General features: G+C 37.8%; 1 protein-coding gene across 1 annotated transcript; it reads left to right on the forward strand.

Moving 5' to 3' along the window:
* The first annotated feature begins 858 nt into the window (after nucleotides 1–858).
* Nucleotides 859–14,676, forward strand: ART4 (ADP-ribosyltransferase 4 (inactive) (Dombrock blood group)). Its single transcript, XM_003934557.4, has 3 exons — nucleotides 859–1,427; nucleotides 3,231–3,942; nucleotides 14,521–14,676. The coding sequence occupies exons 1-3, from the start codon at nucleotides 1,245–1,247 to the stop codon at nucleotides 14,610–14,612; spliced, it is 987 nt and encodes a 328-aa protein (XP_003934606.2). The 5' UTR covers nucleotides 859–1,244; the 3' UTR covers nucleotides 14,613–14,676.
* Nucleotides 14,677–15,976: the final 1,300 nt, after the last annotated feature.

Here is a 15,976-nt window from a genome sequence, read left to right on the forward strand (position 1 = left end):
GTATGCAAAACTGCATATTACATTACTTCAGTTCTAGAAACATATGTGTATGTCTGTAGGTGTATAAATCAAAATCCAGACCTTATTAGTGCCTATCTCCAAGTGACGGGTTATATGTAATTTTTTCTCCTTTATGCTTTCTAAATATTCTGAATGTTTGTTAATCAGACAAAACTGCTGTGATCATCAGAAAATTTAGATTAAAAAATATTTAGGGTGCCAAGAAAAACAAGAATACTTAAGAACAGCATTTAGTTTACCTTAAAAGTTAAAAATTGAATACAGAAGTAAATATTTGCAAGAAAAACAATTATCAAGGGTGGCTAACTTTTAGTTTCTTAAATAATGAATCCAGAAGAATAAATACAAAATATTTGCAAGAAAATATAATTATATGAAGAGTTGGGAAGACAGGAAGAATGTTCAGACTAGAAAGGGTAGTACCTAAAAGAACTTAATAGAACCTCTGTGCTGGATTAAGTTTGCACACTGGACCCTATTTTCACTTATGTCAGCCCTACATAGGCAGTCTCCTGGCAGTCATCGTAAGGATTCACTGGAGACTGGAATCATGTGGACAGAGGACCTGATATCCTCAGAAATGAAAATAGGGGAAGAGCTTTGAACCCAGAGGTACAATCTCTGGATTGGAGAGTTTCAAAGGAGCCAGGGAAAAGTCGTAAAATGAGCCTTCTTTTTTACAATACTCCAAAAGACACTTTGCTCTGTGACAGTCCGTCCTGGGCAGGGCCTATCGGCAGCACCAGATGAGCCTGTAGACACCCACCTTGAGATGGCACATTCCCAGCTGCCCTGTGCATGCCAATCTTATCAGTTTCGATGGAAGCCTGGGGCTCCAGATAATGCTGCTTGGCCCCAAACGCTGGACAGGGCATGCTTTTTCCTGTTTGGCTGGGAAAGTTAAGGCTGAACTGCTGAATCTGACACTTAACAGGACTTTGGCATTCCCCTAAATACAGACTAGATCAGGGACTTTTTTTTTTTTTTTTTTTCATTGAAAAGTAACTTGGGTTCACTTTAGAAATCCTTATTTGGTGTGCTCATCTGGCTATTTCACAGAGATTTCAGTTTTGCAAACAAGTTGGAGTTGATTTCTTCCATCAGATAAGCTAGTGGTTGTTGGTGGCCAACCGAAGTTGCTCAACATAGACAGGAATAAAAAAAGGTTCCTGCTGAGATTGAAAGAAAACCTCAGAGGAGAACTCTTGAGAATTCGTCTGAGGATGAAGCTGCAAGAGCAAAGAAGTACTTGTGATACAAGCAAATGTGGTCCATTGATCAACAGATGCAAGATTCTTCTCCCAACTACTGCAGCTCCTGCGGTGATGAGAATCTGGCTTCTTAGAGGCCTGTTGCCGTTCCTGCTGCTCCTCTCTGGCCTGCAGAGACCCACGGAGAGTTCCGAGGTAGGACAATTGAGGAGGTGATCTCTTTATGATCAGTGCTCCAACAGAACATTCACCTGGCCATAGCCTTTAAATGGCCCAAAACTTAGGCATTTGGAATCTAGTTTCATTCAGACATCTTAACAAATCATGTTAGTAAAGAGTGTTGAAAACAATTATTAAAATTTGTAGAATCCTTCATCATTTGTAAACTTGACCTTAAGGATGCTAGTGGCATAAAGTTATTTTCTTGATCCACTATAAAAATTAAGTAAAATATTGCTTCTATAGTTCAAACAATGCAAAATAAACAAATTCCATTTGGCTTTGAACTTTCTCATACAGGTTGACTTAAGTTTTAAGTATTTTAATGTAAAGACCTTTGTAACAAAAAGCAGCCTAATATTAAGAGATGACAGAGTACATATTTGAGATCTAGTAACATATTAACAAGGTCTCAGAGTTCATCATGACAGTTGATAGGCATGATATTGGTTTGGTTTTGTTTGGCTTGGCTCGGCTTGAATAGATTCTGGAGACCTATTTTAAAACCTACTGTGAAGAGTTATCGGTTAAAAACATTTAATCAGTCTTAAAAATGTGTTTTATTTTACACACAGCTAGCTGATGTCTCATCATAAATAACATAGTGAAAATACCAAAAGTTCCAGTTCCAACATCCTTAACATTGACTAGATGGAATGTGATCCTTTAACATGTCCCTTAATGAGTACTCTTTACTAGAAAAACATTATTTCTTTGTCAAGAAAGAAATGTTTTAGAATTTATATAACTTACATATGGCTCTAAATGATGAACTGATGATACTTAGTGGACTTCTATTCATATCTGTCATTTCAGTTTAGCATGCACTAGACATCAACAAATAACATTCTGTTAGCTACCCATTAGAAAGGAATGTCCTTTTCCAGGAGGGGAGAGACTTTCCTAGGCACATTCCTGACCGCCGTCCAACTCTTTACTCACTATGCTGTCCCCGAGGTGGACAAATGTACTTGACTCATGGGGAAAAACAACTGGGTGTGCTGAATTTGGCTCTGCTCCTATTCCTCCTGGAGGTTAGCCTGATGGCAAAGGACATCAGTTCTCTGTTCCCAAATGACAAGAATCTTACCTGGGCAGGCCCTAGTCCAGTACTGCCTGCAAATGAGTCAGTCCCGTTCTGGTATTTGCTCTTAACAAGCCAGTTGCCATCAGACCTAACGATGTGACTGCTGTAGCATGCTACAGCATTCAGTAAGAAACAGATATTTTGGCTTTCATATTTTGCCATTTTTATTCTCAATGTTTTCAGAACCTGGGTAGACAAGAAGGTTGTCACTTACGAGAACCACCCTTGGAGAACCTACTACTACTCATAGTTTAAGGATGAAGTTCAAGAATTTAATATAGGTTTTGGGCATTCATAAAAGTGATATTTTTGAAAACACCAACAATAGGATAGAAAGGGGGAGGAGTAGAGGAAACAGAAAGTATGATTAAACTGTAAGATTATAAATTTTTTCTTCAAAGTGCTTAATATGCAAAAATTCCGTGATTTTAGTGATATTAAAAGACTTTCTTCCTCTCTGGAGAGATGAGTTTTTCGAGCTTTCAGTAATTTATTTATCAAACCAAATTGAATCTCTAGCACAGGTCACTGATGCAGGAAGGACTGGAACAGTGTAATGATTCTGAGTGAAACTTGCTTCAGCAAATATTTGTTTCCAGGAGAACACCTGGCCTTATAGAGTACAGCAAATCTGCAACCACATTCACCATCTGGTTTGAAAAATTAAAGTCAAGATTTTTCTTTTCTTATAGGTTGCAATTAAAGTCGACTTTGACTTCGCACCAGGTTCCTTTGATGATCAGTACCAAGGCTGTAGCAAACAGGTTATGGAGAAACTCATTCAAGGGGATTATTTCACAAAAGACATAGAATCCCAGAAGAATTACTTTAGGATGTGGCAAAAAGCCCACTTAACCTGGCTTAACCTGGGAGGAAAAGTTCTCCCCGAGAACATGACTACCACACATGCTGTGGCTATTTTGTTTTATACATTGAACAGCGATGTTCATTCTAACCTCACTAGAGCCATGGCCTATGCTGCCAGGACTCCACAGCAATACGAACATTCATTCCACTTCAAATATTTACACTACTACCTGACCACAGCAATCCAGCTGCTGAGGACAGACAGCACCATGAAGAATGGCACTCTGTGCTATGAGGTGTATTATACGATGAAGGATGTCCACTTCAACGCCTACACAGGGGCCACCATTCGATTTGGCCAATTCCTGTCCACGTCCCTCCTAAAAGAAGAAGCACAGGAGTCTGGGAACCAGACACTATTTACTATATTCACCTGCCAGGGTGCACCTGTACAATACTTCTCCCTCAAGGAGAAAGTCTTGATCCCTCCCTATGAGCTGTTTAAAGTTGTAAATATGAGCTACCACCCAAGAGGAAACTGGATGCAGTTGAGTTCAGCTGGGAACCTGAGCACATATAACTGTCAGCTGCTAAAAGGTATTCTTTATCTAAATTGAGGCTACTCGGGATCACAGATGACTGCTCTTTCACAAAAGTTATTTTTTCTCAGTGGGCCTTTGGGGGAAAGACCAAAAACATGAAAACTGACTTTCAGTAATGATGGAACTGACAGATTAGAGAAAAACCCACTTTATTTATTGGCTTCTTCTCTTTTCTTCCTACTCCACTACCTCTTAGGATGATAAGTTCTGCAATGAAATTATTATGAAGGGACTTGTAGACAGACAGAGTATAGCTTGACTGGAGGGTGGAGCATAAAGACAGCACTTTCACCTTCTCCCTCAAAATCATTGTTTTTGTCATGGTCATTACATGGATAATGAGTTCTAAAAGTAAAGCAAGAGGCTATATAGGTATTAATTAATTTTCTGTTCATTGATCATTTTCTATTATGATGTGGGCCCTGGAAATACAGAGTGAATAAAGCAAAATAATAACCTAGGAGGATTTTTAGTCTAATGAGAAATGGAAGCATGAACAAACATATACACTCAAAAGTACTAAGTGATATAGCAAATGTTTAAGCAATAGCTGTGACTGCTCAGTGCATGGAGCTGCTTATTCTCTCCAGGTAAAGTGGAGAAAGCTTCATAATAGAAAGCCACGTGGGTCTTGTCATGAGAATGGGCGTTTTCAATGAAAGAAGAGAAATCGTTTTAAGCAGAGAATAGTTTGCTGTGGTTTGAATGTGTCTCTCAGTAAGTTCCTATGTTGGAAACTTAATCTTCAATGCAACAGTGTTATGAAATGGGTTCTAATAAGAGATAATTAGATCTCTACTAATAAGAGATGATTGGATAAATGCTATTGTCATATGAGCAGGTTAGTTATTGTGAGAGTGTGTTCTTGTAAAGAGAATCTGACCACTGGTGCCTCTCTCTGTCTTGTGTACCCATTTCTCTTCCACCATGTATGGTATAGCACAAAGGCCCTCACCAGATGCTGGAGCCATGCTCTTGGACTTCCCATCTCCAGAACTGTGAGAAATAAATTTATTTTCTTTACAGATTACCCAGTCTATTCTCTGCTATTACCAAGCTATTCTCATAATAGAGAGTAACTATTACCAAGCTATTCTCAGCTTACAATGACATTTCTTCTTTCACTGAAAACACCCATTCTCATGACAAGACCCATGTGGCTCTCTGTTATGAAGCCGTTTTCACTTTTCCTGGAGAGAAGAAGTAGCTCCCTGCACTAAGCAGTCACAGCTATTGCTTAAATATTTGGTATATCACTTAGTACTTTTGAATGTATACGTTTGTTCATGCTTCCATTTCTCATTAGGCTAAAAATTCTCCTGTTACTCTGTTATTGCAACAGAAAACAGACTCTGTTTTACTTAGCACTTAGTACTTTTGAGTGCATACATTCGTTCATGCTTCCACTTCTCAGTAGAATAAAAATCCTCCTAATACTCTGTTATTGCAACAGAAAACAGAATAAGACACTAAGAGACTAAGATTTCAAACAGCCTGGTGTCTTTAGGGACTCTGAAATTCTGGGTGGCTGGTATGTACGATGTGTACGATATGAGAAGAGAATAGAGAAAGGAAGGGAAGAGAGGATTTGTCCAGCTGGGAGAATTCTGATGGGGCCTTATTATAAAAGGTATTGTAGTCCATGCTAAGGACCATTGAATTTCATGCTGTAGGTAATAAGTCATTATAAGTTTTTAAGGAGTAGAAATCAATTTGATCAACATCTTAGAAAGGGCTCTAATGATATTGTAAAAAATGAACTAAAGCAGGAAAAATTAGAGATAAGAAAATACAAAACATTGTTAAACATTTTTTAAGAAAAACATGATTGATTGAATTTCATGTTGCCACCTAGTCATTTCATATAGGGGTAGTTGTGTAGCAAATCCTCTGCCCTGTTTGATTCAGAAAAAAAAGACTGTTTTTATTTATTCAGATATGAATTTATGTACACTCACAGTTAGCTGGAACCCAGCTGTAGGGTCTGCCTTCACTATATCCCCAAATTTGTCTCTGTTCTATTATTATTGTGATGATTTATAATTCAGGCTCTCAGCATTTCTTAACAGTTCAGGGTGGTAGTGTTGCAAAGGTCTTCAAACTGGCATCCGCACTGAGGTTCAGAATCTGCTCACTCTGTCCTAGCTCACAGACCAGGGATAGGAAACCTATCAATACTCACATGTCTCCTTGGCAGCATGGCAACAATACAAGTGAAATGAGTATATGCCCCAAAGACACAAGAGATCAGTGTTTGTAGAGGATAAAAAACTGTGGTAGACTATGAAGACCACAATGAGATTTTAATAATAAATGAAAATATTCATAGCCAGGTTTCAGGATTCTTTGGAACTACACCTGACAAGGATATGATTACTTCATTCTCATCATGAATATTTGGGACATATAATTCTCCACTAGGATAATGAGCACAATAGAATACATTCAATGAAAAATTATAGAAGATTTATATCAAGCATTGAGTGGGAAACTGAGGGAAAGGTGTATAAAATATAAAGTATTACTCATATTCTGCCACTCTATAAACCTCAGAGAAAAATATTTCAGGACACTCCCACCCAAATTAATGATCTTTGCTTTCCTATGTTGAAATTACCACAATGCAACTTTAACTTAGTTTTGAGTTAAGGTTTAGCTGGGGTAGCCACATATATTACTAAATTCTGAAAGTTCAGTTGGTCTTAATGAGACATTTGGAATCACAAATCACACTTAAGGGAATCAATAATCTTATATTGCTCTGTAAGCTCCCTGTGGGGAAGAACTAGACTACATAGTATTTGAGAGCTAGGCAGGCAGGCAGTTTGAGCCCAGACCCACTCTGTTTGAACTTATATCCCACTGTACCACTTAATAGCGGTGTGTTCTTGGTCAAGTTGCTTAAACTCCTTAAATTTCTTCATCAGCCTAATAATTATCATAACAGAACATCAGAAAACATTTGTGAAAATGAAATAAAATGAAAAGTGTGGCCAAGTGTGGTGGCTCACACCTGTAATCCCAGCACTTTGGGAGGCCAAGGCGGGTGAATCAATTGAGGCCAGGAGTTTGAGACCAGCCTGGCCAACATGGTGAAACCTCATCTTTACAAAAAAGATACACAAATTAGCTGGGTATCATGGTGCACACCTGTAGTCCCAGCTACTAGGGAGGCTGAGGTGGAAGAATTGCTTGAACCCGGGAGATAGAGGTTTCAGTGAGCCAACATCACACCACAGCACCCAGCCAGGGTGACAGAGCGAGACTCGATCTCAAAAGAAAAGTAAATAATAAGATTATTTATACATTCTATAGCATGTAATAAATGGTAAATTCGTGTTAGCTATTACTAATTTCAGTGCCCTGGCATATGGAGGTGCCCAGCCTATTTTTGTTGAATGAGTGAATGAATGACAGTGAATGAATGAGGCATGCCCTTTTATATTTCTAAGCAATCTGGGTGTTAGACCACATGACCATATAACACAATTAATTAAAAACAGTTCCAATATTTGAAGAAGAGAAAATATTCTAGAAGCTTCAACCCCTAGTCAAAAGTAAGCTGTTGTCCCAATGTAAATGATCAACATGGTCACTTGCAATGTGAGTTACCATAAATATATTTTCCCCAGAAATTTATCAATTAGAAGCTTGTGCAGCCATGAGGAAAAGCTTGTAAATGGCAGAATAAAAATACCACTGGTCATAGAGGATAATATTTTCTTTATAAATTGAAGTGATGAGGGAAGAGCTAGGTCAGAGGCATCATATAATCAGCCAAGAGCTGGAATTGGAGCATCTTCTTGTCCTCCAGAGCTATGAAACTATCTGGAAAGGTGAAAGAGGGAGAGGAATAAGCTCACATTGCAGGGATGCCTTTCTTCCTTTGACCCCAGACTCTAAGGGGTGCAGAGAAGGCTGGACCGTCCTCTGGTTCCACCTGATCTACCTAAGCCTCATCTGCCATTGGCTCATTGGCAGCACAGTCACTTAGTTAAGGGCAAAAAATTGCAGTAGTGCCCGTTATCTATGGTCTTGCTTTCTCTGATTTCAGTTACCCACTGAAAATATTAAATGGACAATTCCAGAGATAAATAATTCCCAAGTTTTAAATGGAGGCCATTCTGAGTGGCATGATGAAATCTTGTGCCTTCCTTCTCGGGATGTCAATCATCCCTTTGTTTGAGGGATCCACAGTCTACACTACCTGCCTGTGAGTCACGTAGTAGCCTTCTCAGTTATCAGAGCTGCTATCTCGATATTGCAGTGTTTGTTTCCAAGTGACCCTTGTTTTATTTCATAATGGCTCCAAAGTGCAAGAATAGTGACCCTAGTGATTCAGATATGCCCAAAAGAAGTCCTCAAGTGCTTCCTTTGAATGAAAAGGTTAAAGTTCTCGACTTAATAGAAAGAAAGAAAAAGTCATATGCTGAGGTTGCTAAGACAGTAAAAATGAATCTTCTACCTGTGGAATTGTGAAGAAGGAAAAAGACATTCATGCTAGTTTTGCTGCCACACTTCAAACTTAATCATTGGTGGTATATATATGAAACTAACATAGGCTTCAGGACTATCAGCAGTTTCAGGCAACCACTGAATGTCTTGGAATGTATCCCCTAAGGAAAAGGGGGTATTACTGTATACAGTCTTGGATGGGACACAGTATCTATCTCTTCTGATTTAAAAAATATTTGATTGCCTTCAGAATGTTTTCAGTTATTCACTAGAGTGTGTTTTGTTTTGTTTTGCTCTTTCTTTTGTTTTTCTCAATCAGCAAGCTAAGGAACACCAGAAAGGTCCTTAAAGTCACTCCTATTAACTGATAACTAGTACTTACTCCAACATCCTGGAGCAGTATTGGACTGATCCATACATGAACAATAAGAGGAAGGAGTTAGTGTGTCTTTCTTATCTGGGGTCCTTCAATGAAAGGAAGTAAGATCAGTGGACTCTCCCCTGATCCGACATTCTGAATAGCTGCTCTTTCCCACTTCACTTCTTCACTAACCCCAGTCGAGGGAATTCACAGATGTTCTGGAGCACTGATATCTAATTTCTCACGAAACTGAAATCTTCTCTGGACACTGTTCCTCATTCTTTCAGTTTTGTTTTGTTTAGTGAGTAGAAGCCACAAGCTATTCTGTGTCCCCAGAAGTCCCTACAAGCTAAGTGAATCATGTTTTCTCTCCTGTTCCCTACGAATCTGACAGATGTGATACTGGAAAGACCACTTGAGGACCTTTAAAATCAACCAGCCAACATTCTGTAATTTTCCGAAAGAAGAGATAGCATGTTAAAGAGCATAGCTTTCTTAGTCCTTTATGCTAAAATTGATCCTGTTAACTCGTAACTCAAGTTTAAAGAGTTTCCTGGAATCTGCTGCTTTTAAAGAGACAAAAGATCAAATTAATAGAATTATACTATTTAAAGTAGTAAATTTGCAAAAGAAAAAATTGTCATTCTAAACTAACAACTTTCCCCTCTAATTATTCTATCACCCTTCACATGACCTATACTGGTTACCATGGAAACAGGTGTTTTCATACCCATTGGAAGATTCAAAATATGTTAACAGATTGTTAGTTATTTGTCCTTAAATCTTGCTTCTTTCAGCAAAATAACCTATGCCAAAAATCTGTAGACACACAAATACATGCTCTGTTCTATATCATTGAATTCACAAAGAACAGGGATTTATTTGTTAAAATGTTTCACATAATCAAAATTCTTAACATGTTTCTAGAAAAATATAGGCAATTGTTTGTAGTCAGCCTGATTTTACTTGTAAACTTCACTTTTTAAAAACCTGTAAGATTCTGGTGGGGAGAAAATGAATGTATGCATGTAAAATCTCTTAGAACAGTGTCTGACAAATGTAAGTACTCAAAACTTTTAAGATATTATTACTATTATTATTATTTATTTTATTAGCTTTCTATTTCTTCCTGTTTTCTTTTACTCTGGGCTTTAATTATTTAAAATTAGTTTACCCTATTTGTGACATCACAATGACCTTGAAGTAGAGTGTCTGTCTCAGATAAATGGATGGAAGAATGAGTCATTGAATGAATCTGGGAGAGCACATGGCATGGTGGAAAGTGAATAAACTTTGGAGCCAGAGAGATTTGGATATATGTTAGTAGCTAAGTGGCCTTGTACAAATGACTTAACTTCTGAGCCTGTTTTTTCATTTATAAAATGAAAATGATACTCACCTTGTGGGAATGTTGTGATAGCATTGGAGTCTGTGCATCCTCTCAAACACAACTGAGAAACTCTGGGAAAGTACTCTGCACATCGAAGTGGGATAATGGTTTAATGGCACAAACGTGTGCTTCAGTGAAATTGACAGGAAGAAGAGAAACAAAGGAAGAGGCAGAAGTGATAATGCTTTCCATTTTTTGGTGCTAAGTTTTTGCTAGTTAATATTCTAAAATATTAGCACTCTTGCTCCTTGCATTTTGACAGAAAGAGGCTAGAGATGGCATTTGCCTCAAACACTAGGTCAACTTGACATATAGTGCACATCAGTTTTACCTTTTCTTTTTTTTTTTAGAGACTCTTTACTTCTGAACAGTATGATAAAATTCAGATTCAGACTTCATGAAATAAAAGCTATAATCATTATGTATTTCTTCCAGACTTTATACCGTAAGGCAGAAATGACCAAAATCAGGTTACAATACACTGATGAAATGATATTTGTTTAGCAGTTTAGTTTACAAAATACTTTTACATCCATTATCTGTTTAGTTTCTACAACTGCCCTGTAAGTCAGGTTATTGACTCCACTGTACTGATGTGAATGCTGAGATTCAGAGAGCTTAAGTGATTTGTGTAAAGTTGTTCATGGTTTACAAATGACAAAAATAGGATCCTTCCCCATGTTTTCTAATAAGAATTCCAGGACAATATTCCCCATAGACTGGTTTCAGGGAATTCATTCATTCTACCACAAATGTTACTGAGAAACTACCATTAGTTTTAAGCTTCTTGACTATGACTGTTTACATTATAAGTCAGTTCACACACACATAAGTATACAGATACACACATATTCAAATACAACAGCTATCCTTTTCACAGGCAGTGCAATGCTAGTGTTTTCTATTCTAACCTATTTTATTACATTATTAAACAGTGATCCCTATGACCTCCTAAGCTGATGTCACAACCCATTACTGAAACACGTTCTCCAATTTAAAAAATACTGTAGAAAGGTAAAGAGAGAATTTAAAACTTTGAAGAGATAGTCAAATAGAAAACTAAAGACAACTACAAATGTAAAAATAATGTGAGCCATCCTCAAATAAAAATGTTATTAGTTTGTAATTCATTTAATGCACAGCTGTTTTTCATTTATTTTCCTAAATATATGGTCCATGTAATAATAATAATACAGGTAGAAATGAAAATGGCCATAAGAAAGATAGAGAAAAAGTATCAAGAGAGTTAGTTACTTTAACCTGAGAGAATAAAATAAAAAGGAAGCTTTTTTTGACATCCTAAATATTATAAAGAGGGCTTATGAATTTTTTGAAGGATGAGTATGATTACAAGACAGTAGTGTCTATGTATTTGTCTCTTATTTGAGCATCATCATAATAGCAGCTATCATTCATTCATTCAACAAATCAGTATTTATTGAGCACTTGCTTTGTGCTAGGCACTATCCTAGGTGGAGGGAAGAAAATAGGTGAAAATCCCTGTCCTTGGGGATTTACATTCTGTTGATATGAAGCCGAAATAAACAAAATAAATAAGGAAATTATGTTATAGTTGGTAGGTGGTAGGTATTAAGGTGAAAAATAAAGCAGAGTAAGAAGATAGGGAATACCATGGGAGGGAGTGGCAATATTAAACTGGGTGATCAGGGAAAACGTCACTAAGATGCTGACATTTGAGCCAAGGTGGAAAGGAGGTGAGAGAGCCAGTCCCATAAATATCTGAGGAAAAAGCATACAAGGAAGAGAGAGCAGCAAGTGCAAATGCCCCAAGTAAGAAGCAACAGCAAAGACGCCAGTAAATGGGAATCAATGAGAGAAAAGTCACTGAAAATGAAGACAGAAGATGATGTAGATTTGATCACATAGGACCTTGAAGGCAGTTGTAAGGACTCTGAATTTTCCTCTTAGATAGGCTACTACTGAGAGGTATTGGGCAGAGAACATAGAAGATTGTGTCAAAATTGGTCTAGCAGCCCAGTAGAGGATAACCTGTCATGAGATAAGCAGAGAAACCAGATAGGGGCCATTTCAATCATGCAGATGAGAGATGAAGGTGGTAGAGTAGTGGCAGTAAGCAAGGTTTGACCAGACTTAGACCCAAGAGGAGGCCCTGACACACCGGAAGTAAAGAGTGAGGGGAAAAGAAGAGTGAAGGATGACTCCAAGGTTTGGCTAGAGTAACTGAAAGGATGGAGGTGGCACTCACTGATATGGAGAAGCCTGGGGATGGAGTAGATTTAAGAGCATGAGTTTGGTATTCAACGTGTTATATCTGAGCTGTGCAATAGCAACCCAAGCAGAGATGTTGAGTGGACAGCTGGATGTATGAGTCTGGAAATCCAAGGAGTGACCCAGGATGGAAACATAAATTTGGGGTCAGTGGATTATGGGTGGTATTTAAATTTATGAGACTGGTTGAGCTCCCCATAGAAGTGTGTAAATAAATGAAAGGAATGTCCAAGGACCAAACCTCAGGGCAGTCCCATTTTAAAAGGTCAAGTGCAAAGAAGAGGGAGATGCCAGGTATGATGGTTCATACATGTAATCCCAGCACTCTGGGAGGCCGAGGTACGTAAATTGCTTGAGCTCAGGAGTTCATGAACAGCCTGGGCAACATGGTGAAACCCTGTCTTTACCAAAAATACACAAAATTAGTCAGGTGTGGTGGTGTGCATCTGTAGTCCCAGCTACTTGGGAGGCTGAGATGAAAGAATCGCTTGAGCCAGGGAGGCTGATGTTGCAGTGAGCAGAGATCGCACTGCTACACTCCAGCCTGGGCAACAGAGCAAAACCTGCGGGGAAAAAAAAGATGGAGAAGGGATGGCCAGTGAGAGAGGAAAAACCAAGAGTTGGTGTCCTGAGCCTAACAGACACAGTAAGTGGCAGAGCCAGTTTTAACCTAGAGAGTCTGATTCAAGAGATTATATGGTGAGTTTCCTGGAATGTAAATGTCAATTCTCAGTCCTCATTGTACTTGACCTATCAACCATATTCATGATGGTGAATCACTCCATCCTCCTTGATACTTATGCTTCACTTTGCTCAGGACGTCAACTCTATTGGTTTTTCCTCTCTCACACCTGTGTGTATACATACACACACACACACGTGTGCACACACATGTACACACACACGCACGCACACACATGCATGCACACACACGTGCGCACGCGCACACACACACACACACATGCACAGTAATTCCTATGCTTTTTTTTTTTTTAAGATGGACATCTCACTCTGTCACCCAGGCTGGAGTAGATATAGTAATTTTCAAGACCTCATTTTTCACCAATAAGAGTTGGCAAGGGAAATTAAGAGCATACATCTTTCTAAACTTTTGTCAAAAATTGTGTTAAAATCGAATTATATGAATCCCTACAGAGACCTAGGAAACATTAATACCACTTTAGCAGGTCAATCATTAGAATGGTTATCAAACAACTTTTTTTCCTCTTCATTGAGGCTAAAGATCCCAAGGATTTCCAATACCACCGTTTCCCAGTATTTCTCTCAGAGAGAGAGAGAGACAGAGAGAGAGAGAGAGAGAGAGAAATTCCAAGACAGAAAAGACAAAAATTACTGTTTGTGTGTGTAATTCCTTTCTTTTCTGTCTTGGAATTTCTATTTGCATAAACACACACACACATTCCCAAATACAAATTTCAAGAAACTAAAAAAAAAAATTTATATATTGTGTGAAAATAGTAGAAGTGTATTTCTTCCTCATCTGGTTATCCTATCAAACAATATAAGCAAATACTGAGGCAATTAGAGTTGACTCTCTTTCTTCCAGAAACACCTTTCTACTCTAAACAACCAGTGAAGGCTGGCTGAAAAGAGATTCCAGTCTTTATTTAGACTGGCTTTTTACATCAACTAAAAACCAAGGATAATGAAAATAAGTATCTCATAGGTGTGTTCTGATGATTATGTAACTTAATAGATAGCAAGGGCTTGAAATAGATCCTTGAACAAAATCAGCATTCAGTCTGTGTTAACTTTCATAATGGTGATGAAGATGATGATAATTAAGATGGCGATAACGGTAACAGTGATTATGCTGCTGGTGATGATAAAGATGAAAAATCAGATCTCTACTACCAACTGGCTATGTTACCTGGGGGAACGTCTTTTAACTTCTTGGTGTCTGTTTCATCATCTGCAAAATAAGCAAGCTATGATCAAAGAAATCTAAAAGAATGTGTTTTAAGTAGCTAACTTCAAATGTTTTTATTAGGAATTTTCTAAGTAAGTGGAGCAATGGAGAAATAAGGTAGTTTAAGAAAAAAAACAAAAAACTCTGCTACCTAAAATATCTCTAACTTTTGTTTTGTTTTTTACAGCTTCCAGCAAGAAATGCATCCCTGATCCTACAGCTATTTTGTCTCTCTCCTTTTTGACCACTGCCATCATCTCTTCCAAAAGCAGAGTATAAAGGAATCTTGTGGCTCCTTTTATTTAAAAATATATATATATTTAAATAAAAACTTTTTATTGGCCTTTTGGCTAGAAATGGAAATTTATTTCCCAGGAAGGATGATCCCATCATACTTCTGCTGAAACCAGTGCATGGCCTCCTCTTTGCTAATTCTCTTATGCCTTCCTTTGTACCCCTTTGCCTTATTTCAATCTGGGCACTCTAAGTACCCTTGGGAAAATCACTCTCCCCAGCTAGCAACTGATGCATTGCTGGCTCAGTCCCGCTGACTGTGATTGGTTTGTAACTCAGGCCTTAGCCAATCAATATAGTTCTTCTTCATGGACACAAAGATTCATGCTGGAATAGAAAATAATCCAATCAGAGCCTGTGAGATACAATCAGGATATTTTTCTGGAATTGCAATTGGGAATAGGACGGGAGCTTCTTTTCTTAATGAATATTAATAAAAGCAGGGTAGGAGCTTATAGCTGCCAGCAGAGATCCTGCCACCGGGAGAAGAGACCGTACCTCCCTGAGAAACACAACAAAGGAAGAGCTGAGAAATGGAAACAAACTGAGACCTGATGACAGTGTACAGGCCTCTGAATCCAACTTTACCTGAAGCTGAATACGCCAAGATTTTCATTACATAAATCAATAAATTATGTTTTTGCTTGCATAATTTGAATTAGATTTTCTATGTCAAGCATCAAGCAGTTGAAGGAGTTCTAATGAATACAAGGACTCTTCCTTAATTTTTTGATTTAGATATTCTAAATAGGAACAAATCAAAGAAGATCAAGTTAGAAAGCAAAGGACAAATTCTTTACCAAATGGAAAAGCTTTGAACCCCAGAGACTTAACCAAGGTGTGAATTTTCTTCAGAGATTTTTATGAGCATTGAAGATCAAGCTAGTATAGCCTCAGATGAGAAGATACATGGAAACTTGAGAAATAAAAGGGAAAGATAATGAAAGATGTTAGTGAAATCTTATTCACCAACAGTAACGGGTGTTGCATGCATGTTCCTAAGACATTACAAAAATTACAATTTAAATTCATATCTTAATTTGTAGAGAACTTGATGGCAAAATTAAGTCTTCAAAGCAAATTTAAATATTAGGAAAACATGAGGATATGTGTGAAGGTTAAAAGAATATGAGAAAAAAACACTGATTACAAGCAAATATCAGCAATATAGTGAGGTCTCATGTTCAAACTATGAAATACAAAGAAGTATAAACTGCTGAATTTCATAGCTGGAAATGTCCTCTAATGCTCCCCTCAGTATATAATTTAGGTGGGGACATAAGGTATTATTTAACCTTATCACCAAAGACCCTGGTATTGGTCTAAATCAAGTAAAGATGAGGGCTAGC

The sequence above is a fragment of the Saimiri boliviensis genome, chromosome 7, assembly GCF_048565385.1.
Source record: "Saimiri boliviensis isolate mSaiBol1 chromosome 7, mSaiBol1.pri, whole genome shotgun sequence".
In the NCBI taxonomy this organism is placed as follows: Eukaryota; Metazoa; Chordata; class Mammalia; order Primates; family Cebidae; genus Saimiri; species Saimiri boliviensis.